The sequence below is a fragment of the Panthera uncia genome, chromosome E3 (genome assembly GCF_023721935.1).
Source record: "Panthera uncia isolate 11264 chromosome E3, Puncia_PCG_1.0, whole genome shotgun sequence".
Lineage (NCBI taxonomy): Eukaryota > Metazoa > Chordata > Mammalia > Carnivora > Felidae > Panthera > Panthera uncia.
In genome coordinates, this window is record NC_064815.1 from 27,926,639 (window position 1) to 27,953,882 (window position 27,244).

Consider the following 27,244-nt stretch of genomic DNA (forward strand, 5'->3'; position numbering starts at 1 on the left):
GGCCCGACTAGCTGCCCACCGATCTCCTGCCTCTCCTCGCTGCACCGGATAACCTGCATCCGCGCGCACCGGGTGGGGAGTTCGCGCAGCGGACTGAGCCTGCGCGAAGTCGGCGGAGACGCGTGCCTACGGGAAGGTGGCCGGGAAGGAGGGCCTGGTGCGCGGCGCTGTGAGGCGGGCACGCGAGTGGGGGCGACGCGGCGGGGTGACGCGGGGCCGCACTGGGGGTGACGCGGGGCTGGAAGTCCGGGCTGCGTTCTCTGGGCCAGACTTTTCGAGTGGGAGCCCATTTGACCTTTCCTGGAGCCCAGTACTTGGGCCGGGACAGGACAGGGGCCGCGAGTGTCACCGTCTGGGTCGGAGTGGGGGACATCTAGTGAGACGACCGAGGCTCTAAAGGCCGGTGTGGAGTGGTCGGGCTGGCCAAAGGGCCCCTGGGAGCGTCTGCCGAGGGGCGGATCCCCCAGAGAGGCCAGCGGCAGCGCGTCACTAAATCAGGGGTTATTAGCTTGGGCAGGTTAATGAACTTGGGGAGGAAGAAAATTACACCTTTAATTTTCTCTGTGTGAAATGAGCATTTCCTTCCGTGACGGAGTAACGTTAGCAGTGCCCTAAACTAAGTCGTGATTTCCAGTGGGGAGGAGGGTAAATGATGGTTGGACATAGAGTATCTGCAACTACTTACAAGCTATCATTTACGCCCATCACTGCTTTGACAGGTTGACAGAATCTTGGTATTCAGTGTGTTGCAAAAGCAGCATATAAACTAATGTAGCATGAGTGCGTTTTCAAAACGTTTTGATACCTATTTTGATATCATTGGGTTTTTTTTTTCTTGCAGTGCTATGTGTTTCATTTAATGCATATAAGCACTTTATTTAATATGGCTACCTGAAAATTTTAAATTATATATGTGCTCACGTTATATTTCTGTTAGAGTTGCAGGCCTCATCCAACGTGGAAAAGGCCCTTTGTGCTAATGTCACTAGGGTGGTGGTCAAAAGAGGCTGTCCAATATCTTACTCGGACCTGGGTTGGAAGTCAGCCCAGTTCCACAGCTGGCCGGTCTTACCTTGATATTACACTGTACTGCGGCAGGACCCCCCAGCCAGTTGCTCCCCTTCCTGAGCCTCAGTTACTAATCTGTTCAATCTGCAGTCACTTCTGCAGTCTTACCAACTGTGACCTTCTAATATAACTAGATCCTAAAATATTTTCAGGCTGGCTATTCTGGTGTTTTTTCTTTATTAAAGAGTTTCAAGTATGCAGACCAGGATGTCTAGCTGTCCAATAGAAATACAGTGCGAGCACATACGTGATGTAAAATTTTCAAGTACTCGTGTTATTATAAAGTTTAAAAATTGGGAAACTCATGTTAATTTTCTTTAGCCCAGTATGTCCAAAATTATTTCAAAATGTCATGTCAAAAGATTATCGTGTATATATTTTACCTTCTTTTTTTTTTTTTGGACACAGTCTTTGAAATCTGGTGTGTAATTTGTACTTAAAGCACATCTTCATTCAGACTAGGCATGTTTTAAGTGTTCAGTAGCCACGTGTGGCCAGTGGCCACTATATTGGACAACACACCTCTAGTCCATTTACCCACAGATTTTGCAGGAAAGACACGTTTGAATTAACTTCCCTGTGCAGAGGCCCAGAATGCTGACAAATTTTTTCCTAATAATACATTATAATAGCTACGATTTCTAAAATTTCTATTAAATGAAATGTGCTAAAAATACCTCATTTAATCTTTACCCTCGTGGTGAGGTCGGTAGGATTATCCTCACTTTTTAAGTTTTTTTTAATTTTTTTAATGTTTATTTATTTATGAGAGAGCGAGCGTGAGTGGGGGAGGGCAGAGAGAAGGAGACAGAGAATCCTAAGCAGCCTCCAGGCTCCAAGCTGTCAGCACAGAGCAGATGCCGGGTTTGAACTCACGAACCGCGAGATCATGACCTGAGCTAAAGTTGGACGCTTAACTGACTGAGCCACCTAGGCACCTCGGATTATCTGCATCTTGCAGCTGATGGTATCTAGGCACAGGAAGGTCAAGTAATGGGCCTAGTCCCACAGGACTCAAACTCAGCTCTAACTTCAGTCCCCGATCTCTTAAATCATGGCTTGATAATATCAATAGCTTATGTCTGTCGGGTGTTTACTATGCCAGCACCATGCTGCAGGCCATGTATCCGAAGCCTCATTTGATCATTGCTACAGTGCTGTAGTTGACCCCAGTTTACAGGGGAGGAGACTGAGACCAGAGCAGCCAGTGCTGGGAGACTCGTGGATGATGGTTTGGCAAAACTGAAATCTGAACCTGGGCTTTCTAATCTCAGAGCTTGTGCTTGTACTCACTTCTGTGTCCTCTTTCTGCCTTTTGTGACTACAAGACCAGTTAGACTTCATTCTTTTTCTGACCTTGCCAGGCCCTAGAGGGGAAAAGCCAGAGATGGACCTTGTGAGATTCGCCCGGCTCTTCTCCGGCCCTCGCCCAGTGGGACTGTATGCCCTTCAGCACCTTGACCCTCTCAGAGCCAAATGGGCAGGAGGCAGGGAGGGGCCTAAATGGCTGAGGGCTTCGGGGCTGACACAAGCCTGCAGCAGCTCTCCCTCTCAACTGCCCCTTGGCCAGGGGAACCAGAAGAACAGGAGCAGCGTCAGCTCTGACCTGAGCCAGCCCGGCCCCATGGCCACTCAGGAGGAAGAGGAAGAGAGCTTTGGGACCCTCTCCAACAAATATTCCTCAAGGAGAATGTTCCAAAAATCGACAGCCCAGTTGTATAACCTACGGCTCAGGGAACAGAGTGCTGACGAAGATGAGGAGAGGGACCTGGAGCCAAAGCCATGGCGGGGCCGGAAAAACACCCCTTACTGGTACTTCTTCCAGTGCAAACACCTGATCAAAGAAGGAAAGGTGAGGGAACCTTTGGATTCTGCTGCTCCTGGGTCTACTTCTTGGTAGTTCAGTATTCTTGAGGGGCCACCTTACCTTCCCTATCTCTAAATATTTGGATGCTCAGGGCTCTTCTCTGTCCTCACTCACCCTGGGTGCTGCACTAGGTGACCCACCAACCCCCTTGCTGTCAGGGTCCCCCTCCTTGTTACAGTTCTCATGTTGGTATCCTCAGCCCATCCTTCCCAATCTGCATATCCAGCTACCTCACCATCTCCCTTACACTTACCCACATTCATCTGAAGGTTTTGTTCACAGCCTTGTTTTCCCTGCACTGTCTTCATCTCACTAAATGGCGATGCCTCTCAGGCCAGATGCCTTCAGGCCATCCCCAACTCTTCTCTTTCTCTCACCAGCTCCAGGTTCAAGATGTTTCCAGTCCTAACACTTCCCTCAGGGCTACCCCTAGCCTTAACCTCAGCCCCTCAGCCATCAAAACCCTGGTCACTGGGCTCCCTGCTGCTCACACCACCTCTTTCTCCCACATCTGCTTGCAGCACAGAGCCATCCTATTAAAGCAGAAAGAAGACTGTTATTTTTCTTTCCAGGACTCTCAATGTGTTCAATGACATTGATGTTCATTTTATTAAGTATAGATAAAGACATTGCATTTATGTTTAAAAATCTCTTAGAGGTGTGTGTTGAAGATTTGGGGAGTGAAATGATGCAATGTCTGGAATTTGCTTTAAAAAATTCAGTTTGGAAGGGGCGGGAACAGGGTATGGTGAAACAAGATTGGCTGAACATTCATCATCATTGTAGTTCTATTCTCTTTACTTTTGTGTGCGTTTGAACTTTTCTTTCTTTTCTTTTTTATTTAACGTTTACTTATCTTGAGAGAGAGAGAGAGAGTGTGAGCAAAGGAGGGGCAGAGAGAGAAAGGGAGAGGGAGAATCCCAAGCAGGCTCCGCACTGTCAGTACAGAGCCTGATGTGGGGTTCGATCTCACTTACTGCAAGATCACGACCTGAGCCGAAATCAAAAGTCAGACGCTTAACAAACTGAACCACCCAGGCACCCCTATTTGAACTTCTCCGTAATGAAAAGTTGAGAAACAGAGAAGTCAAAGCCTCACAATAGCTTATGAAGGCTGCAAGATCTGCCTTCCACCCTCCTTAGCTTTCCACTCATCTCCCCCTCCCTCACTGTGCCACAGCCATTCTGGCCTCCTCTCTGCTTCTCCCAACTCCCAGGGAGACTCCTGCCTCAAGCCTTTTGCACTGGCTGTTTTCTCAGATAGCTGCATGGTTCCTTCCCTCGCCTCCTTCAGATCGCTGTTCTGTCATCTTCTGGTTGAGGCCCTGCTTGGCTGTCATACCTAAAACTGAATCTCCCATACCCTTCTTTTGGCACTGCTTGCTTTATTTTTGTTTTAAAACCTATCACCATTTGACACAGTGTATATTTTTCTTAGTTATCTCATTTGGTGTCTCTTTCCACACTAGAAGATGTGTTCCATGAGGGATCTCCCTCTTGTTCATAGCTGTATCCCAGCGAATAGACTTTGCCTGGTACATAGTAGGATTCAGTAATTACTGGCTGAACCGACGGACAAAGAAAATAATTAAGTTGTAAAGGAGTGAATTGAGGATTTAAAGGGGGTGGTATAGGAGTAGGGATGGGGTAGAGACGACTATGGGCCAAGGGGATTTGCAGCCAGAGGAAGCTAGTCATTCAGGGCTGCTGTCTTGTGCCATCTCAGGAGGCTGCTGCTGTGAATGGCCCCCTGTGATTGTGCAGCACAGTGGCCCTGAGTGTACCTACCAAACTGGCCAGAACCCAGTCTCCCATCCAGCTTAGACCCAGGGGGCTGGCACTACAGATGGGGTCACCAAGGAAGCAGGGGGAGGGCAGATTCCAGGATCTGCAGAATTAATATTTTCTGAGGACTTAGTGAGGATGAGGCCCTGGCTCCACTCTAGGCCCACAGACAGGCAAAGACATGGCCCTGCCTTTGAGGAGTTTAACATCTGGCTGGAGGGAAGGCAGGCATGGCACGGGGACTGAGAGCTTTTGTAGGTGGTGGGAGTTTAGGGGGCTTTTCTTCCTGGCCACCAGGAAGCTCCCTTGTTGCAGAGCACAGGAACCAAGAAGCTGGTGGCAGAGGCCCAGGGTGGATGTGTGGCTCCCGGGCACGCCTGGGAGGGTCCCTCAGTCTCAGTCTCCTTCCCTTTTGCTGAGGGTCTCTGAGGCTGACCTGAGCCCCCTCCCATGTCCCCCCCTCACCCCCTCCCCCCCCACCAGCTGGCAGAGGCCCTGGAGCTGTTTGAGAGGCAGATGCTGAAGGAGGAGCGACTCCAGCCCCTCGAATGCAACTACACGGTGCTGATCGGGGGCTGCGGGCGAGCCGGATACCTGAAGAAGGCCTTCAGGCTCTACAATGATGTGAGTGGGGGCTGGGGCACGGGACCAGAGGGGTAATGCTCCAAAGAGCAAGGGCTTTAGAGTCAAAAGGAGCTGGGTGCGTATCATGAGATGTCACCTGCTGGTGCATTACCCTGGTCAGACCGTTTAACCTTCCCAGCCTCTGTTTCATCATCTGTAAATTGGAGGTGGTCTTGGAAGATTACATGAATTTGTAAGTCCTCCTACCAGGGCAGGCGCCACCCGACCTCTTCCTTTTCCACTGCTACCCACCCCCAGTTTGTTTCTCCTCCTTACCCCCCACGCTCTATGCACATGCACACCCTTCTTTCAGAAAAAAAGGGCTTTTACTTCTCTTGGAAGATGATTTTACTTTATATTCATCCACTTCTTGTGTTGTATTTATCACTCGCAGAGCCAGGAAGCTGTTTCTTTTGTGAGTCAGGAGAGAGCTTTGCCAAAGAGGATAGTAGACTCCAGTATAAGAGACCCCATCCTCTCTTGGAGCCAGAAGCTGGGAGCATCCTTTCTCCCAGCAGGACTTGTTGGCAGCCCTCGGCTGGTCATTTGGGATGCTCTTACTGTAGGCCTGATCATCCCTGGTTGGAAGCAAGGGGGAAGAGTTGTGGTTACAAATGATAAAGTAACATGTCCTCTAAAAAACCTAATTAAATACCATGGTGTAGAAAGACATGATCAGCTAGCCAGCAAAGAGCATTCAGGTGGTAAGTGAGGGGCAGGTGGGGCCAGAGAGTGTTTATTGTGGTTCTTGGTAAACAGTCCAGTAGCGGGCACTTCCTTACACTTGGGGGATCCTTAAGGGAATTGGCACATGTCACCTCGGAGAAGATCAGTTCATTCTTTTTATCCTCTATCAATTTGCTGCTTTTTTTCCCCAATAAACTTTTTATTTTGGAATAAGTTTAGATTTATAAAAAAGCTACAAAGATATGTGTTCCCAAATACCTCTCACCTAGCTAATCCCCATATTAACATCTTACATAGTGAAGGTACATTTGTCAAAACTAAGAAACCACCACTGGCACATTACTGTTAACCAAACTCCAGACTTTACTTGGATCTCACCACTTTTTCCATTGATATCCTCTTTCTATTCCTGTATCCAGTCTGGGTTCTCATACTGGCTTCTCCATTTTGTGATTATTATTATTTTTTTTGAGTTTCCTTTTTTTTCCCCCCCTGTGACATTGACAGATTTAGGGAGTGCTGGTCAAGGATTTTATAGAATGTCTCTCAATTTGTACTTTTTTTTTTAATTTAAATTTTATTTTTTATTTTTTAAAATTTGCATCCAAATTAGTTAGCATATAGTGCAACAATGATTTCAGGAGTAGATTCCTTAATGCCCCTTACCCATTTAGCCCATCCCCCCTCCCACAACCCCTCCAGTAACTCTCAGTTCTCCATATTTATGAGTCTCTTATGTTTTGTCCCCCTCCCTGGTTTTATATTACTTTTGTTCCCCTTCCCTTATGTTCATCTGTTTTGTCTCTTAACGTCCTCACATGAGTGAAGTCATGTGGTATTTGTCTTTCTCTGACTAATTTCACTTAGCATAATACCCTCCAGTTCCATCCATGTAGTTGCAAATGGCAAGATTTCATTCTCTTTGATTGCCGAATAATACTCCATTGGATATATATGCCACATCTTATTCATTCATCCATCAATGGATATTTGGGCTCTTTCCATCCTTTGGCTATTGTTGATAGTGCTGCTGTAAACATGGGGATGCATGTGTCCCTTCGAAATAGCACACCTGTATCCCTTGGATAAATACCTAGTAGTGCAATTGCTGGGTCGTAGGGTAGTTCAATTTTTAGTTTTTTGATCAATTTGTATTTTCTTGTGATGAGGTTGGGGTTATGGGCTTGGGGAAAGAATATCACAGAGGTGAAGTGCCCTCTTCACTTCGTGTCACGGGACCTATCACAAATGACATTACCTTCTTGGTCACTTGGTGAAAGTAGTGTTTGCCAGGTCTCCCCACCTGTACTGGTTTTCCTTTTCCATTTTTCTGTGGGTGTCCTTCGCAGCTGTTACTACTGTTGTTGGTTACTTATTTGTCTGGTATGATTCTTCCTGTCTAGAGCATGAGCTCAATGAATACAAGCTGTGTCTGTCCTGGTAACCAACCACTGGTGGCCAGTGCCTGGCTTGTAGGAAGTCCTCATACATGTCTGTTGTATATGTGAGTCCACACAGAGCACGCATCATCCGTCCTCAAAGTCAGGATCACCATCCTCATTTTTCAGAGGAGGAAATGGAGGCCCTGGGAGATAAAGTGCTATGTCCAGAGTTACCCTGCTTGAGAGCACTGGAGCTGGGATTTGAGCCCCAAACGGCCTGACTCTAAAAAGAAGTTTCTTTACACTCCTCTGCAAGCAGCTTGTCACCTGCCCTCGGTCAGGTGGCCTTTGTCTGGGAAATAGCACTTGGCTTTACCAGGAGCTTCTCAAACTCGAGCTTGCTCAGTCACCTGGAGGGCTTCATAAGCACAGCATCAGCCTCACTCCTGGGTGTGTGACTCTGCAGGGTGGGGGATCCTGAGATGTGCTGCTAGTGTGGGGGCCACTCTCCTACCTGGCCCTTGCAACAGCCTTTCAAGATGATGGTATCACCCCCATTTTTCCAGTGAGGAGCTAGCTTGCCCGTGACCACTCAGTTAGGAAATGTGGGAGCAGGGGTTTGATTGTTCCCTCCTACCTTTCCCCGGACCACATCCACACCATGGATCTTCACAGTCAGTGTGACCTCGTCGGCCAGTGGGTGGGAGCATCTGGAGGATCCTGCTAAAAGCATCTCAGGCCCAGAGTGGGCTGATGGCCATGGGGAGGGTGACTTTGGTGCATCTGGAGTGCAGGGTTAGCTTTCAGAGTCCCTCTGGCTGAGTCAGGGTTTTGGAGAAGTAGGCCCTGGCATATTGCTCAGCTCCACCTTAGCACAGGCCCTGCTGGGGGCCTGTTTAATGGAGGAACTAGCTTCCTCTCAGGGCAGCTTGTCACCTGTGTGTCCAGCTGACCCCAGAGCCACTTCCAAGTTTCTTCCCATCAATGCAGATGAAAAAGCGGGACCTGGAGCCCTCAGATGCCACATATACGGCCCTGTTCAACGTCTGCGCTGAGTCCCCCTGGAAGGACTCTGCTCTGCAGAGTGCCCTGAAGCTCCGGCAGCAGCTCCAGGCCAGAAACTTCCAGCTCAACTTGAAAACATACCATGCACTGCTGAAGATGGCCGCCATGTGCGCAGACCTCAGGATGTGCCTCGATGTGTTCAAGGTGAGGGTGCCTCTTCCTTCCTCATCCCCCGCTTGGGGCCAGTCTCACGTGGCAGGTGTGAGGTTGTGGCTGCGTCCCTCGTGCAGGGGTCAGGCGTGGCTTCACGACTCAGAGGCCTCGTGGGACACATAAAGAGGCCCCTCCCCTGTGCAGGCGGGTTGTGTGTGCCGCTGTGTGCTGTGTCTCCCTGTGCGGGACTCGGTGGTGCGGCAGAGGAGGGCGGGGCTTCATAGCGCTGAGGGCAAGTCAACGCCCAGCAGGGCAGGCCTCCTGCCTAGAGAGAGCAGTGGGAAGAAAAATCCTGGTTTCTGGGAGGGCGGAGTCTGGCAGGTCAGTGTGCCAGGTTTGAGGGGAGCAGGTGAGTGGGCTCATGGGAGTGCTGAGCAGGGGCCCGAATGCCTCAGGGCTTTGGCCTGCAGCCTCTTTTATTCCCCAGCTGCAGGGTTTTTATCTCCAGTCTGGAGAAGGAGACAGTGAGGGAGGTTTAAGCACGGAGGACCGAGAGCAGGGTGGTGGTTCTGCATTCTCAGGTTGTGAAGGGAGATAAACATGAGTTAACACCCAGACAAAGGCTCATGGGAAGCAGGGAAGGCTCTAGGTGCCTACGACCAAACCTCAGGAGAACTGGACACACCCTTGGCAGCGTTGTCTTCCCTCAGGGCCGGCCTGCTCTCTACTTTTAAGTTCTGTCTCACTCTTCCCATGGCTGACCGACGCTTTTCCTCACTACTCCAGTGAGCTCCCACCTGTGCACTGCAGGAGCCAGGACCCGGTGGAGTGTCTGAGTACCATGTGGTGCGGGACAGCCTTTGACCAGTCCCTGGGTTGGCTGCCTTGAGCCGGCCCGGCCTGTGGGAGAGGCAGGATCATGGGGTCTCAAGTCTGGAGACCTCCCTGAGTGACAAATCCCTCTAAAGGGTGCTGTGTGAGAGGCTGGTGCCTGAAGCTTCCAGAAGAGGGCGGTGTGGCTGATAGGTCTCTGACCTGTCCAGAGATGGCATTGGCATTTTATGCAGGTCACTCTGGCTGATGGGGGAGAAGGCCCAGTTCAGAAAGAGCAGTGATTGTCCAGGAAGAGGGAGCATAAACTAGAAGCTCACTGAGATGGAAGAGTTGGTGACTGAGGGGGAGACGGGAGAGCGGCAGCAGACCGGAAGGGTGGGAACACCCATGCTCACAAGAGGGACAGAGGAAGACAGGCTTAAGGAGACTCTGAGGTGCTGAGTGGCGGAAGAAATTTCAAGAAGTCTGGCCAACCCCGACAGGCCCGGGAGAGGCCAGCACCATGAGCGCGTACCATGTGCAGGCCCCACACCTTTTGGTAGGGTTGTTCCAAAAGTCCTCTAAGGCACGTCCTACCCGTGACCCCACTCTACAGAGGTCAGGAGGCTGAGGAAGCTGAGGCCAGGGAGCTTAATGCCTTTCCCACGCTCACAGCTGGCCTATGGCGAAGCTGGGACCTAAAGCCAGTTCTGTGCAGAGCCAGTGCCTCAAGCACAGGGGCTAGAAGTGGCTGCAGGGATGGTCTTTGCCAAGGAGCTGCACAAAAGTGATTGCTTCGGCCAGGAAGAGCAGCCTAGAAGGAGAGGAGGACGGAGTGCAGGCAGCAGCTGGATGGCTGTGCTCAGGAGCTTGTTCTGAGCCACTCTAGAGCCAGATTCAGGTCCCACCTCTTCAGGATGCACAGCCTGGGGTGCGCTAGGAGTGTCTGCCCTGAGTCAGCCCCGTCGGGCCCAGCACTGGGCTCTGCCACAGGTTCTCAGTGTGACCTCTGTTCCCTCCCCCAGGAAATTGTCCAGAAAGGGCATGCAGTCACCGAGAGGACCTTCAGCTTGCTGCTCATGGGCTGCATCCAGGACAAGAAGACGGGTTTTCGATATGCCCTGCAGGTCTGTCCCTCCCAGCTCTGCCTTCCTACCTCTCCCGCTGTGCACCTGTGTCAGGTGCAGATGATGATGCGTGCATTTGAGCGGCTGTGACGGCCCTGTGCTGGGTGTTTTTATATTTGTGGCATTTTGGCCTCTGCAAAGCACATGGCTTCCCACTGTTTTACAGATGGCAGGGAGAGGAGGCCCTCAGACGCAGCATGGCTGACCCCCAAGTGAGGGCATAGCCAGTCCTCTCCCACTCTACCGAGTGGCCTTCTGTGCAGCTAGCTCAGATCGGCTATGCTCACGGTCTCTGAATGCCCATAGCACCCTTACCCAGAGTGCTTGTTCAGCCCACCTCCCTCAGGCCCCCACTCAGCATCTCTGCAGGTGGGACCCAGGGGTCTGCATTTAATCCTGAGAGATTCTCATGGACATCGAAGTTGAGACACACTGCTCTGATTCCACCTCAGGTCCCCCGAGAGAACCCCTCCTAATGAAGTGGGGTGGTGGTATTAGGAATGGTACCACAGCTGCTTTCGTGGCTTCTTACAGGTGGGGAGGACCCAGAGCTCACCTGGAGCCCTCCCACTTAAGGCGGGGCCCACAGACTGGCAGCTTAGCTTCACCTGGGAGTTTGCCAGAGAAGTAGGGTCTCAGCCCCACCTGGGCCTACTGCGTCTAGATCAGCATTTCAACAAGATCCCCAGGTGACTGATCCACATGGAGTGTGAGCCCCAGTGACCTGGGACAGCCCTGACCAAAAGCTCGCCTTCCCTCTGCAGACTCCCTGGAAGCAGTAGCTTTATAGTGAAAATCAGCCAAGATCTTGTTCCTCCCTTTCCTTGTTCTAGATCTGTTCTAGTTAGAGGTAGTTTGTAAAGCTAATAGCTGGTTTGTGTTTTGCACCTATTAAACTGCTCAAGCTAGGCACCAATAGCCCCGTTTTACAGACAAAGAAACTGAGGCTCACAGAGGTTAAGAAACTTGCTTAAGGTCCCAGAGCTACGAAGCAGAGCTGGGATTTGAACCCACGTCCGTCTGACTCTTAGAGCCCAAGCCCCCACTAAACCTCAGTTCTGTCAGCGTTTCCCATGGGGGTACCTGCTGAGACCCTTGCCCTTCTTAAATCCCTGTCTGATGGGCAGCAGATGTCTTGCAAGCTGCACCCACCTGGGCCTGACCAGCCCTTACCTTGTCTGCACACTTACCCTGACAAGGATAGGAAGTCGGATATGAGCTCTCATCCCACTGAAGGTGGCCTTCTTTTGAGCCCACAAAGGCAGTGAGACCAGTGAGCCCTGTGTGGCATCTCATGGCATCTTAGCAATGGCGTGGTTTTGGTGTCAGACTGACCCAGACATGATCAGGGCAGTCCTCTGTGGAAAACACACTTGAGTGTGCAAGGCACTGTGCTGTGGGATAAAAATGATCTCAAGAGGAAACAGGGCTGCCAGCTTGTGAGGCACTCTTCCTGGTTGAGTCCCCTTCCACTGTGCCTGCTCTCCAGGAAGTGTGAGAAGGCTGCACGGGGCAGGGCACACAGTAAGCACCCAGGAAGTACAACTAAATCCAGTTCTTAAGTCATTCTAGACTCTTCCGGAACCTAGCCTCTCTGATCGTCCCTCCCCAGAGGAGTACAGAGAAGGCAGGCAGAGACCCAGGGCAAAGTCTGTTCCCAGTACAGGGGCCTTGGGAGAGGACAGAGAGATGAAATTGCGAGAACAGTTTTGGGGTAAACTAGAGGGAGGACAGGGGTCCTCCAGAGAGTCCTCAGATTCTCAGGATTCTCAGTTGTCTAGAACCTGGCGTTGGATTAGATACTGTCCAGCTCCTTCCTGTGCCCTTTGCATTTACCGAATGGTTGTTGACTCCCTGTGCCGGCTCTGCCGAGGGCTTTTCTGAGAAGGAGCACAGGGCCAAGCTTGTCTCTCCCCGGTAGGTGTGGAGGCAGATGCTGAGTCTGGGGCTGCAGCCAAGCCAGCATGGCTACAACCTGCTCCTGGGGGCAGCTCGAGACTGCGGCCTGGGGGACCCGGAGGTGGCCTCGGCACTGCTCCTGAGGCCCAGGGAGGAGACAGTCTTGCTCCAGCCCCTTGCAGGTGGGTTTCGGGCAAGGAGGAGAGCCCAGGCCCGGGGGGGCGACGGCATGTCAGTCAGGCTGGACGTGGAGGCCCTGGAGAGGCAGCTGTTTCTGGAACCTTCTCAGGTGCTTGAGGGCCCTCTGGAGCCTCAGGAAGCCAGAGGCCCCAGCAAGGCCCAGCCCGAGGTGGAAACCAAGACAGAGCCTGACCACATGGTGGCCCTCACTTCTTTGGCCCCAGAGCCTTCTCCCCGGGGGCCGGAGACCAACCTCCTGACCTTGGGAGCAGTCTCCCCAGCTGTGGTCTCCTTTGGGACTGTGACCACCCCGGCTGACCGGCTAGCCTTGATGGGGGGCCTGGAGGGCTTCCTGGGCAAGATGGCAGAGCACGGGCTCCGACCCAACATCAAAACCCTCACACTGCTTGCTGAGGTGGTGGAGCCCGGGAGTCCCGCGGAGTCCTCACTGCTGACCGTCCTGGACATGCACCAGGTGGAGGCTGATGTGACGTTCTTCAACACGCTGATGAGGAAGAAGAGCAAGCTTGGAGATCTGGAGGGGGCGAAGGTGAGGGGCTCAGAGGCAGGCACCAGGTTCAAGGCTGCGGTCCCTCCTTTCCCTTCCCTCCTCTGACCTTCTGACTGCAGGACCTGGCTCCCCTGCAGGGTGTGTCATCCGTTCCTGCAGTAGGTGGCCAGACTGTCTGGGGCCTCTGTTCTGGGCCTGGGCCTGAGCCTGGGCTTGGGCAAAGCTGACAGTCGAACGGTGAACCAGCCAGCCACTCTCCCCATCCCCGTTGAGGAGCTCCCAGGTGGGTGGAGGCAGACATCAAACATCCTCACACTGCTGAGGGGCACATGGGACACGTGGCCTAAGAGGCTGGTGGCTCCCAAGTGTGCCCACCCTTCAGCCACAACCCCTGACACACACACACTGATTTAGCCCTCTGTGTTAAATGCTGTTCTACAAGCTTCCCATCCTTTCCTCTCTTCACTGGCTGCACCCCAAGGCTGTGCTGGTACAAGGCTTCCCCATTTCACAGATGGGGACACGGGAGTCCTCGTGGGATTTTGTCCATGTGTCTTTGTCACGTCTCTTTTGTCAGAGCACTGACCTGGGCTCTTGTGGGCTCTTGTGTCCTGTGAAGAGACACAGCCTCTGCCTTCAGGCCCTCAGTGCAGAGCACACCTTCTAGACAAGGTAAACATGACAGAACCCCTCCCTGAGCCAGGCAGGCTGCGAGGCCATCTTCTTCCGCAGCCCCTGGCCCGGGCAGCCTCGGCCGTTACTTCCCACGCTGTTGTTGGCACTGTCTCCCGCCTTAGACACTGAAGGCCGAAGGCCAGGATGGATGACCGACAGTGGAACAGAGACAGGAATGTGAAGGGATTCATGTTCCCATTCATGTTTGGGGAGAAGGCAGGGTAGTCCTTGCAGAGCAGCTGAACTCTGGGGAGCTGGGCTGAGAGCAGCATCTAGCATGGCTGCAGAGGGGGCTGCGAGGCCCCCGAGCATTGCTGTGCCCCCGAGGCCTACAGCACCCAACCGGGGCTTCAACCAGGGAAGGCTCTGGCCGGGCCCGGTGGGTTACAGCTTACGGAAGTGCCATGTCTGTCCCCACAGGCTCTGCTGCCACTCCTGGCAAAGAGGGGGATCCTTCCCAACCTGCAGACGTTCTGCAACCTGGCCATTGGGTGCCACAGGCCGGGGGACGGCCTGCGACTACTCGCAGACATGAAGGTGAGTGGGTCCTGGCCAGGCCAGGTGCTGAGAATTCAGGGTGGGGCGGTACTTGGGAAGAGAGGGCCTGGGCCCTCCTGAACCCCCAGGCCTCTGCACCCAGACAGCATAAACAGTGTGCATGGGGGTGGGGAATGGGGATGCTCTAGCTTCAAGTGTATAATGGTCATTGGCCCAATGTGAGAGAAAGTGGACCCTGGTCAGTTGCTGCAGGAGCCGGCATTGAAAGCATAGGGTATGACAGTCTTCAAGGTGGCTGTGGTGGGAGAGATTGAGGGAGGTCGTGGGGAGAGACTAGGCCCGGTTCTGGAGGGACAGAAGGTATGACCGGAACAGGGATCTATCAGAACCTTGGGGGCAGGGGTTGCGGTAAACCTACAGCCAAGAGCCGAAGAGGTGGTCTGCACGTGGTTTACTGCCCGAGTCCACTGATTTCTGAGCAAGTTCTTCAGGGCTGAGAGGGTAGGATCCTCAGCTGGGTGGGCTGGGCCTGCCTTGTGGGGCACACGCTTTCCTCCTGGAGCAGGAAGGACAGCCCATCGTTGCCACAGGGTTCTGCCCTTCTTGCCCTGGTTGCTGGTCTGCAGAGCAGGCCTGAACGGCAAGGTAAGCCCCCTAGCCTGACACGCACGGTAGGCTGCTTTGTCCCAACAGTGGCCATCTCCTTGCTGATTGTATGTCTGTGATGTTCCAGAAATCCCAGATGACCCCCAACACCCACATCTACAGCACCCTCATCAACGCCGCCCTCAAGAGGCTGGACTACACCTATCTCATTGACATCCTGAAGGACATGAGGCAGAACAGAGTCCCAGTGAATGAGGTGGTCATCCGCCAACTGGAGTTTGCAGCCCAGTACCCACCCAGCTTTGATCGGGTGTGTGCACCAAGTTCCAACTCACCTGTCTTCTCTTTAACCACCCCTGCCTCTCCCCTCACCCCTAGGGCTGGCCTTTCAGCAGTGGAATTCCGTTGCTTTAAACTGTCAGTGGCTTCCCTTAGGAGAAATTCCAAATTCTTCAAAACACAGCCCGTGAGTCTCCGTCCCTGTGGCTCATTTCATCTTAGGCTACTCTTCCCTGTATTCACGGTCAGTCCTACTGGCCTCTTTCCTGCCTTGGGGTTTTTGTATTCCCTCTGCCTTGATAGGCTCCCCGTTCTTCCCACAACTGGCTCTTCATCCTGTGGGCCTCAGTTTGAATGCCTCTTTCTCAGAGCTGCCCCACTACTGCTGTCCCTTCCCATCACGTACAGCACTGTTCCTTTTTGCCATGCTTCACAACCTGTCATTACACGTGCACGTGACTTTCACCTTTGCAAAACCATAAGCCCCTGGAGCTGGAGACTGCCTGGCTCTGCTGGCTCCCCGGGGCCTGCCCATTGCCTAATACAGTCTGTTTGTCAAGTGAATGGGACAGCAGCAGCAGTGAAAGAATCTGCTTTGTACTGGCCACTTCTTTCCCTGTTGTTCTGAAGAGAGCAGGCTCGGGGGCAGGGTGGGGGTAGGGGGCTCAGATTTTAGGTCTACGGAGCCAGACTCTGTGTTGAGTGGCTCCAGAGCAGCTGTAGCCTGGAGGAAGGAGCACAATCCCAGGGGGTAGGGAGTTGGCAGGGACACAGCAAGGCATGGGGTCAGGGACAGCCGTGCAGGTGCAATGCTGGAATGCCATTTTGAAGGCCCAGTAAGAATTCATGAGATGGCAGTAGAGAGTGTGCCTGGCAGAGGGCACAGCAGGAAGTATTTGGACAGTTGGTTAAGTCTTCTCATTGGTTCTTCCGAGTTATGTTATTTTGGATGCTAATCTTTTGTTGGCTCCATGTTGCAATATCTTCTAGTTCGTGGATCTGTCTCTTTACTCCGTGGTGTAGGGCCCTCGGGGCGTCTTCTCAGGTTCAGTCAAGTCACCGGACTACCACAGGCCCAAAGCTTATTGGATTCAAATCACATCTGTATTCCCTTACGATGGTGATGTATTTCCATTTGAGATGGTCAGGTTTTTGTTTTATGTACTTTTAGGCTGTATGAGATACATATAAATTTAGAATGGTTGAATCTTTTAAATCAGACTGTTTGTCATCATGTGGTAACAGTCTTCAACTTGGACATTTTTTGGTTTTTTTTGTACATATTCCTCTGCCAGCTTTCCTCTGGGATCAGCCAGGTTCATGCTGTTTGCTCCTTTCCTGCCTGCCTCTCCAGAGACCACTACAGCAGTGCTGAGAATGGAGAGAGGCACTCAGGCTGTGGAGGCAGAGTTAGCACCTGGGGATTCTAGCTTGGGGGGCTGGGGCGACGTCCCTGGTGTGGCACGGCAGCTCGTATTTCGAAGGAGTGTTAGCAGAGGAAGTCTGGTCTACCCCACAGCAGCTTTGTCTCTCTACATAAGCTTCTCAGGGACCAAACAACCCTTCTGCCCTCTCCCTTTAACCACCTAGGAGCAAGAACAGCTTCCCTGAGGCCTGAGCCAGCTGCCATGGCTTGGGATTAGCTACAGGTAGCCTGCAATGACTAATGGCTCCTCTGAACCCCATGCGTTTCCATTTGTAGTACAAAGAGAAAAACACCTACTTGGAGAAGATTGATGGCTTCCGAGCTTATTACAAGCAGTGGCTGAAAGTGATGCCAGCAGAGGAAACCCCCCACCCGTGGCAGAAGTTCCGGACCAAGCCCAAGGGGAACGAAGACGCCATCACTGAGGCTGACGTGGACAGAGGCCTTGGAGGCAGGTGAAGGGAGGCCCCGGGGGACTTCCGGCAGAGCTGGAACAGAGTGCATGGTGTTTACAGGGCTCCATGGGAGCCCCGGGATGCTTTCCATAGCTGACCCACAAATGTGTTCCAGTGGCCTCCAGCGCAAGGGAATGGTCGGGCCCAGAGGAAGCGCTGCAGCATTCTGCAGGCATTGGTACAAGGACACACTAGGCCCAGGGCCTGACGAGTCCATGGCAGATCCAAGAGCAAACCGGCTGATCTTGGCACGCCCTCTCAGGTCATCCTTGCCCCCATCACCAATGGGGAAAGTGAACTGGCTCAGAGTCACACAGCACCTACAAGGTGGAGTCAGGATTGAGTCCCAAGGGTGACGGGTCACTGGGGTCTGGTGCTCACCCACTGGGTTCTACAGATGGCTGGCTCTCTGAAAGAACAAATGCAGGGCCCAAAAGGTTTAAAAGTTTTATTTCTACAAATCACAGCTGATAAACACCAAAGCCTTAACATGTAGAGACCATGCTCCCACTCGGGCCTGGAGCACCGCTCTGCGAGAAGAGCTGCTCCCAGGAGAAGGCGTGATGGGACAGGCAGAAACCTGCGAAGTCCAAGGTTCAGGGTGAAGAGAGGTCGGGGCCCGAGGGCCTCAGCCAGAGCAGCCCCGACAGCCGCAGTGCGTGCACTCGATGATCCGGCCCTGCAACAGAGGACAGCTGAGACACCGCACTTCCCCCACGCGCGGCAATCCTCCCACCAAGAAGGTGGTGGGACATTCACGATCTACCGTGACACTCTCCAGAGTGTCTGCAGGACACTCTTCAGAAAGCCCTCCATGATGGATGGAAACAGCTACTGTGGACCCTGAAGCTACACTTCTGTGCACTTAATATATGCAAATTCTATGTGCATGCTTATGCCCCCACCACAAAAGGAAAAAAAAAAACCTGTGAGCAATTCTTGTTATTCTATGAAGTGAGCATGACACACCCTTCAATGCGCTGGAAGTTGGGTCTGTGTACTACTTGGGGCTCAGTGCCAGGGGCCTCTGGGCTGGGGAACTTTCTCGTGGGGGCACCGGGAAAGAGGACATACACCTGAATCTATATGGCAGCCAAAGAGTCCTATCCCCTGGACCAGGTGGGCCCCAATGTCTGGCTGGGGGCTTGCCCAACAGAAGGCCCTAGAGCAGTGATTTGTCTTGATTTTCCTTTTTCCTGTTTTGGAGGAGCAAGACCCTTACCTAAGCAAACAAGATCAGAAGGTGAAACCCAACTAAAGCTAAAGCAGGCTCTATCCTGGCCGCAGGGCTGGGGCAGCACCCCAGACCCAATGCCACCACAGAATCCTGGGGCTCTCAGAGGGGAGGCTTCTGCCACTTCACCACCCCTCCCTGCCCCTACCAGAAAATTCACACCCAGATTCTTCCCTTGGGGAGGCAGCCCTCTTCGATGCCCCCTGCCCTTTGGCCTTCCATGTGATTCAGGGAGACAGAGCTACCTGCTGAGCTAAAGCCCCGTGCCTGGAGTCAAAGCTCTGTAAACTGTAACTAGTGTGCAGCATAGAGGGACCCTGTGATGAGGCGCCTGTGTGACAGGTGGCCAACTGGGAGGCAGGCAGTCCAGTCTGACCACCCGGCTCGGCCCACAACGAGCAGCCAAGGGTGCTTCACTCAAAGGCCACTAAGGCTAACATCACAGTAACTGTCTGCCTCCTTCTCTAGCTCCAGTTCAGAGAGGCTGATGCTGTAAGCTCAGCTACTGCACACCCAGCATCATTCCGGAGCTCCCCAGAGAACAAGATTCTGACAGAAGAAATACAGTGTAATTCTGAGGAAAAGGAGGCCTGGAAAAAAGGGTACCTGAAGAGTGAGCCCCAGAGGGGAAGGACAGGAATGTCTGCTTACTGGCCTGTGCTTCCCTGACTCAGCCTTCCCACCCCCAGGTCATACATGAGGAAGGACTTCAGTAACTTGCCCAAGGGTGGAGTTGAGACTGACCCCCCCAGACCTAACACGCCATTGCTGCCAAACTGCCGGGTGTGGGTTCCCCGAGAGAGCGATTCCCTCTCTTGGGAATGGCCAGCAGGCCATCCAGCAATAAGGACTACTTTCCAGCCCAACAAAACAGTGTAAAATCCCCTGGCGTCACCCAGGACACACTTCTGAACTGAAAAAGGAACCTCCAACTTGATCATCAGATGTTACAGGGGCGGAGACCTCACTTACCACTTCCAGCTTGCTTTTGGGGACCCGGCAAATGCAATTCGTCCCAAAATTGGTGTCCCGTGTCTGAATGCACCGCAGGCAGCATAAATTCTCATACCCCTGCTTTTTCCATTTTGCGATCAGGTTTTTGTCTGCGTAGCCTTCTTTAATACAATATTCATATAGTTCTGTCCAAAAAATGGGGAAAGGGCATCAGACCACGGTATAACACAGCTGCTCCAACCCATCACCACTCTTCCTTAAAAAGACTATTTCGCCAACAGTGGTCCCTCCCCGCCTTTTTTAGTGATAAGACAAATGACATTTGCTAAGGCTGTAAGAATAAGAACCATTAAATAAATGTAAAAGCCACTCAAGTTGTCCAGGCCAAGAGAATTTAGCTAATTACCTCTGCTTATGGCTTTCCGCTTATAAAAGAGGTCAAAAATATAGCGGGTTTTCTGGTGGTGGATCCTGAAGATGGGCCACAGAGATTCCACTTTCCTCTTTCCCTCATGAGGTTCTGTTTCAGCTGGGGAGAAAAAGGGGTGTGTTTGTTTTGTTGTGGCAGGCAGCGTTCAATCACAGGTCACAATGTTTTGTTTTGTTTTGTTTTTTAAATAACTAGGGATAAAGAATCCTACTTCATACTCTCTAGGTTTGCTATCATCAGAGTGACAGTAACAGGTGTTGATGTGGAAAAATTGGATCATATGCTGCTGGTAGAAATGTAACATGGTGCAGCCTAGCCTCTCTGGAAAAGTCTGGCACTTCCTCCAGGAGTTAAACAGTTACCAAGTGCCCTAGCAGTTCTCTTGCTAGGTATATTCCCAAAAGAACTGAAAACACATGCACACGAAACTCCTCTATGAATGTTTAGGCGGCATTATTCACAATAGCCAAAAGTAGAAACAACCCAGCCTCAACCAACTGATGAATGGATACACCAAACATAACCCACCCACAGGACAGAATATCATTCGGCCGTAAAAAGAAATCAAGTATGGACTTACTACAACACGGATGAACCCTGAAAACGTGAAGCCAAGTGAAAAAAACCTCCTCCCCAAAGCCCACCTACTGGATGACTATCTGCAGCGACACAAAGTAGGTTAGTGGTTGCCTCAGACTGGGGGGCGGGGGAGGCACTACTGAAGGGTGCAGGGTTTCTTTTGGAGGGGTAATGGTTGCTTGACTCTGAATATACTGAACACCCTTAACACTTCAAAAGGGCAAGTTTTACAGAATATGACTTCTGTCTCAATAGAGCTGTTATTTTAAAAAAGATAAAAAAAGGGGCCACATGATTTAAACATGATTGAAGTGGCAATTCTGTCTCTTAGCAGCTCCAAGTTGATCTTTATCACCTTGACTCAGTTTTTAGAGAATGGAGAAAGGGGAGGAGGGGTCAAGAAAAATGTGCCTCCATTTCTCCAACTTTGGGGACATTCTATGACTTAGGATGTAGAACTCAGCTCCACGAACAGGATTCTGTGATCCAAGCAAAAGGCAGGTGTTGAGGCCTGAGCAGTGCGCACTGTGTGCCTGCTGCAGCTGAGGCCCTGATCGAGTGCCGAAGACAAGGCAGTGGGGCAGACAGAGCAGGTCTGGAGCCCCGTTCCGAGGAGGGAAGCAGATCAGCACGTGGTGGTAAGTGGTAGAGGCCAGAGAGAACACAGAGGGGATGGCAAGTGGGGAGAGGGGGGACTGCCACTTTATACATGGGATCAAAGAAGGCACAAGAGGGACATCTGATCACAGACCTTAAGAAACAAGGGGTGGGCTGGGGACTGGGCAAAATTGGTGAAGGGGATCACAGGTACAAGCTTCCAGTTAGAAGACAGGTCCTGGAGATGTAGGGCATAGCATGAGGACTATAATTTATAATACTGTATGGTGCGTTTGTAAGGCCTGGATGTCACATTGTGTTAATCATTTCATATACACATATCAAATCATGTGCATGTGCATGATTTAAAATCATGTGCATGATATAGATCCCAATTTAAAAGGGGGAAGGGAGTGGGGCATTGGGTGGCTCAGTTGGTTAAGGAGCCAACTCTTGATTTCAGCTCAGGTTTTGATCTCATGGTTCATGGGTTCAAGCCCCATGTCAGGCTCTGTGCTCATAGTGTGGAGCCTGCTTTGGATCCTCTGTCTCCCTCTCCGCTCCTCCCCCGCTCATGCTCGCTCACTCTCACAAACATCAAAAAATAGTTTTAAATAAAAAAGGGGAGGGGCAAACATACTTATAAGGCAAACAGCAATGCAAAGGCCCTGAGGCAGGACTACTTAGGGATCCAGGAACAGCAGTTGTGGGCAGGGGATAAGGGAGAGAGACAGGGGATGGAACTAAGGAGGGGGCTGCAGTGAGACAGTGTTTGACCTGGAAGGCCACACAAGGACTTTGTTTATTTTTGAGAGACTGAGACAGAGTGCAAGTGGGGGAGGAGCAGAGAGAGAGAGAGAGAGAGAGAGAGAGAGAGAGAGGGAGGGAGGGAGGGAAGGAGACACAGAATCCAAAGCAGGCTCCAGGCTCTGAGCTGTCAGCACAGAGCCCGATGTGGGTCTGGAACCCACGAACTGCAAGATCATGACCTGAGCTAAAGTCGGATGTTTAACTGACTGAACCACCCAGGTGTCTCAGGACTTTGGTTTTGCTCTGATGGGGAAGTGAACCACTGGAGGGTCCTGAGCAGACTGTGATCTGACTTAACAATTTGAAGCCCTCACTCTGGCTGCTCTGTAGAAAAGACTGTAGGGAGAGAAGTAGGAAGCTACCGAAGTAATCCAGGTGAGAGTAGCTTGGACCATGTGGTGGAATTTAAAAGGAATCAAAATTTAGACTTGTGGATTTTCTAACATCGCACTATGGATAATTTAAAATGTACACAAAACAGCATATTGGCCCCCCAAGACCTATCACACAGCTTCAAACATTTCTAGTATTCAGCTATTTTTATTTTATCTGGTTCTCCCCACTTCTGGGGGTGGGAGACTGAAGTATTTTAAAGTGATCTCAAACCATCAAATGTCACATTCATAAATATCTATGTATCTCTAACATGTTAAAGACTTTTAAAAAAGGATCCACAATGCTAATATCCCACACAACAAAACCAACCATTCCTCCTTATTAGCAACCATACTCAGTTCAGTTTTCACTCATTGCCTCAAAAACACCTGCTGACAACGCATGTGTTTGAATTAAGGTCCAAACAACATCCAGACGTTGTACTTTGTTGATCTGTCTCACAACATTCCCTCCATCCTGTCACCCTTCTTAGGAATCTGGATGTCTTAGATGCTTGGATAGGAAGAAAGAATGAGAAGAGTCCAGGATGGGTCAGTGGTTGTGGCCTCAGAACGGAAGCAGCTCTGGGGTGGATGAATGGTTCAGTTCTGGAAATGGTTAAGTTTGAGATGTCCGAATGGGGCCACTCCATAGGCAGCTGGTATATAGAGTCTAGTTTTGAGTCGCGGCTGAAGAAGATGTGGTCACCTGGGCAGAGTGTGGAAAGCCATGCATCCGGATAAGCCACTGAGGGAAGGGCACGCTGCTGCCTAGGCTGCAGCTGGAAGCAGAGCCTCCCTCCCTGAGCTTTGGTCATTTTTTCAGTCTTTTAATCATAGCAGCACCTCCCATTTTTAAAGTCCCGTTTGGACCCATTTTCCCAAAACCACGTGCACATTCTTGGATGTTGTTCTGTACAGGTCCACACCCAAAGTGGAACGCCGTTTCTGGTGGCTGATGCAGAGTCCTGCCCCTAGGAGGATAGGGCAGGAAGAAAGGCCGGGGGTAGGGGCATCGTGGCGCAAACTAGATGTAGCTTTTTGCCACTTTGCTAATGCCAAAAACTTCAAAAGCAGCTGCCCGTTAACTTCAAAACCTTGGCAACAATTCTTTTAAAATGTTATTGTTTAAAAATCTAGCTAAGGGTTCATTATGCAAGTGTTTATGCTTATTTTCAACTAGTTTAAAGTCCTTATAAAAGCAGTTATTTACAAGTCCTGGTTATAGTCCACAGAAATAGTGCCTTTATTTCTGAGTTACCCACCAAACTCCCCTGCCACACAGTTTCCCCCATCTCTGCCCCTCAGTTGCTATAATCAGGCTCTTTGGGGACCTCCAGGGCCACAGCAGCTGTACAAAAACTTGAGTATGACCTAACAGACACATAAAGAGCCAGGCAGGGTCAAGAGTCAAGCTAGCAAACACTGGGGACAAACTACAAGAGAAAACGGGAACTCTCCATCTGCTTCAGTAAGTGTGAGTTGTCCTGTAAGTGGCCCTCAGATCAGGACAGGCCTGGTAATGCCACTGGCCTTGGGCTCCTCTGTGCCAAAAGCCACACAAGGGTCCCCCATGTCTAGGAGTGTGGCCACAGATACCACAGGCAAAAGTTGTGCTAGAGGCTACAAACGAGAAACCAGCAGCCCCAGCCAGCCTGAAGGCAGGCTTTGTTTGGCTCCTTTCACAAATACCTGCGCGTTTTGTTGCTGTTGTTGCTAAAGTGTGAGCAGGGGAGAGAGAATCTTAAGCAGGCTCCATATAGCATGGAACCCAACGTGGGGCTCAATCCCATGACCCTGGGAGCGTGACCTGAGCCAAAATCAAGAGTCAGAATCTTGTTTTTTTAAGTTTGAATCTTAAATTAGAAGAGTTCACATGGGGGCACCTGGGTGGCTCAGCTGGTCAAGCATCTGACTCTTGGTCTCGGCCCAGGTCATGATCTCATGATTTAGGAGATCGAGCCCTGCATCAGGCTCTGTGCTCTCACACAGAGCCTGCTTGGGATTCTCTCTCTGCCCCTCCCCCGCTCATTCTCGCTCTCTCAAAATAAACCTGGAGAAAAAAAAACCAGTTCACATAAAACAGCTGGATTTCTGGCTTCTCTTGGGGAACCCCCCCCGCCCAGAAAATTTGGCAAAACTTAGCCTGGATCCCAAGGTAAAATGGGCTTCGGGTGAATAGCAGCTCCTGCCCCTGTCCAGTCTGCCACATCCTCAGAGTTTCCTATTGTTCCCAACACTAAAGCCAAGTCTGGTGCCACCTGCCATCCACTGTTTTCTTCATAATGGAAGGAAGGACAACATGAAACAGGTCTTACACCTGTGAGTTTATCAAAAAATGGGAAAGCAAAGAAATGCTGATGACCTATATGATTAAACAAAAATGGAAGAGAATATTTCTTTTGGAGACAATTTTCAAGGACTCACAAAATCTTTTCTATTATAGTGCTCTCCAGGTTCCTTTATTTTGAATAGAGATTGGTTTGGGGAAGAAATCTCTCAGCCAAAAATGACCTTGATTACTGGAAGTTCTAGGTATTTAACAGAAGTTATCTGATACAATCAGTTTTTGGGAAAAAAGGCAACGTGACTTAACAATGATTTAATAATTATTGCTGGAGGTATGACCTCATAACAAGGATTAGTTACCAAAAAGCTTTAAAGAAAGGACCGCTTTAAAAAGCAATTCAGTAAGTAGTTACACTGTGATCATATAAGATATAAGGCTCATGGCTTCGGATAAATTTTCTAAAATCATGCTACATGATTCACAAAGTTCAGGATCATCGACATTTTTTTGGGAACATACATTGTAAAAAACTAGTGTATAATGCAGAAACAAAGTGATGATGAAACCAGTGTCAAAGACCCAATATTTTTATTAAGAAAAATAATAAAACTGTTTCAGAAAATGTGAAAATGAAAAAGGACAGGATTTCCCAAGTAAACATATTTTGTAAAATTCTAAATATGTACCTAACCAAAATAGTAACTAATTATAGGTCTGCTAGTCAATCTTTAGTCTCTAAAGCTTTCATATCTAGTTGGCCCCAAAATGGCTTTGAGGACCTTTTCATTGGTGCCATCCTATTTTCCAGGACACAGAACATTCCTGAGTTAATAAGCAAACAAAACACGTCAGTGTCAGGAGGCCATAGTGGTGCTGCCTGTTTCTTCCCACTGATACTTGCATTTATGCCTGGCCCCTGGGGGGTCATCTAAGCCTGTGACCCTTAGACACACCTCACCCAGTCGCGAACTCCCCCACTCACCTTCTCTCATCTTTTGATCTAATTCATCCAGTGTCGGCTCGATCAACTCCCAACCATCTGGGGGAGCTTTCCGGCTTCTTTTGACTTTAGGCATGTTTCCCACAAGATAATTTGCAAAGATCTGGGGGAGGAAAATTAAATGGATTGGTTTCTGAACCTGAGATCCCCAAAGGCCTTCACTAGCCACCATTTTGGTGCACATTCACTTCCCTAACTCTGTTTCTTCATCTGTAAAATGGGGATAATATAATCTACCTATAGGACCATTGTGAAGATTTAACTGTAGTTATATGCAACATGCCTACATTAAATGTGTTTAATAGACTTTTTGGTGTTATCATTAACATCACCTATGAGCCTGGCCCTGTACTGGATATTGGGAACACAGAACAAAGAGTAAGACACAATTTCTATAGTTGAGAAGGTGACATTCTAGCAAGGAGATATAAAGTGACAAGGCAATTACAACATAGTGTGGGAAGGGCTATGGTTGGGAGAGACCAGGGAATGAGTGTTTAAAAGGGAAAAAGATGCTGTCAAGTCAAAGTACCTTAGGGTCTGCTTCCCAAGAGTGTAACAGAAAGATCTCTGATCTCTTCAGTTACAAACTCAAGTTCTTGTCCAGCTCTACCAATTACTGTAACTTTAGGGGAGGTCACATTCCCTTTCTGGTCTTCAGTCTTATCTGTAAAACGAGAGCAGTGAATTAGCTTGATTGCCAAGGAGTTTTTGTTCATTTGTTTGTTTTTTAAGAAAGAGAGCACACAAACAGGGCAGAGAGGGAGAAAGAATCTTAAGTAGGAGCTCAGCACGGAGCGCAACACAGGCTCCATCCCATGACCCTGGGATCATGACCTGAGCCATATACTCTACCAGCTGAGCCATCCAGGCACCCCCAAAGAATCTTCAAACCCAACAAAGTATTACATAAAGGCAAGTTATATAAAGTCCACACAATTATTCAGTCCAAATCTAAACCACCACATTTTTCAAGCCACAAGGCCTTTCTAGGTGGCAAAGCAAATTCAGGTTAATTACCTCCTACTGTGCAGCATAGCAGACTCCTATCCCCCAAACTCATCGGTCCCTCCCTTCTGTGGGGTGCCTGACGGTTTACAATGTCCACTCCCCCCACCCCCATACACCCCCAGCCTCCTTTCCTTAATCCTCCACTAACAATCTTACGGATGAGAAATGAAACTTCTGCAGGTAAAGTCAGAGTCACACAGATGAAAACTGGCAAAGTATGATTCGGATGGCGGGGGGGGCTCCTGACTCCCAAATCAGTGGTCTTTGGACGTATCTTCCCTGCTCTGAAGCTAGAGATGGTCAGAATCTGGACCCTGCCCAAGCGCGCCCGGCTGGAAGAACAAAGATACGGGACACCAATTTGCTATGACCCAGGGAAATTCGAGAGCCCTGGCTCATCTGGAGGTCAGAGGACAACCCACAATAGAAAACTGGTAGGAAGCAACTAGATCAAGGGGTGTCGGGTGGTATAAGAGGTGGTAGCGCTCGTAAGAAGAGCGTGGAAAGGCATTCGGAGCTAGGGAGGGAAAACATTACAGTCGCGACTGTACAAAAGGCTCATTGAGAGGACATCTGGGCCGAGCTTACAAGAACAAACAGCATTTAGACAGAAAACATTTTCGGGAGAGAAAACAGTGGGAGGAGTGGGAACCTAGAAGCAAGAGAACCCCTAAACCCATTTCCTGGGCAGAACGAACCAGGCGCCGACTCTTCTCGGGAACTCACTCTGACCTCCCGCTCCAGAACCCCACACCCGTCCCAAGCCAACCGCTCCCACCGCCTCTGGGCCAGTGCAGACCTCCGATTCCTGGCCTTAGCGGTCACCAAGGTACTAGAGAACACAGGAAAAGCACTCACCTGAACCACCGTCGCCGTCAGCCGCCTCTTTATCTACGGCTTCCGCTTCCCAGGTAATCTCTCCAGG

At 50.6% G+C, this 27,244-nt stretch overlaps 3 protein-coding genes across 3 annotated transcripts in view; 2 read left to right on the forward strand and 1 right to left on the reverse strand.

Annotated features, from left to right (window-relative positions):
- ATP5MF (ATP synthase membrane subunit f) overlaps positions 1 to 27,244 on the forward strand; it is a 616,357-nt gene that overhangs the window by 28,869 nt on the left and 560,244 nt on the right. The gene's annotated exons all lie outside the window — the stretch shown is intronic.
- PTCD1 (pentatricopeptide repeat domain 1) lies at positions 28 to 19,597 on the forward strand. Its single transcript, XM_049639263.1, has 9 exons — positions 28 to 157; positions 2,433 to 2,920; positions 5,204 to 5,344; positions 8,404 to 8,622; positions 10,410 to 10,511; positions 12,433 to 13,140; positions 14,197 to 14,313; positions 15,008 to 15,190; positions 16,862 to 19,597. The coding sequence occupies exons 2-9, from the start codon at positions 2,456 to 2,458 to the stop codon at positions 17,042 to 17,044; spliced, it is 2,118 nt and encodes a 705-aa protein (XP_049495220.1). The 5' UTR covers positions 28 to 157; positions 2,433 to 2,455; the 3' UTR covers positions 17,045 to 19,597.
- Positions 17,474 to 27,200, reverse strand: BUD31 (BUD31 homolog). Its single transcript, XM_049639314.1, has 6 exons — positions 27,178 to 27,200; positions 25,841 to 25,975; positions 25,291 to 25,411; positions 19,635 to 19,757; positions 19,247 to 19,413; positions 17,474 to 17,719 (listed from the first exon to the last, which is right to left on the reverse strand). Exons 3-6 carry the CDS (start codon positions 25,382 to 25,384, stop codon positions 17,669 to 17,671), a joined length of 435 nt encoding a protein of 144 aa, XP_049495271.1. The 5' UTR covers positions 25,385 to 25,411; positions 25,841 to 25,975; positions 27,178 to 27,200; the 3' UTR covers positions 17,474 to 17,668.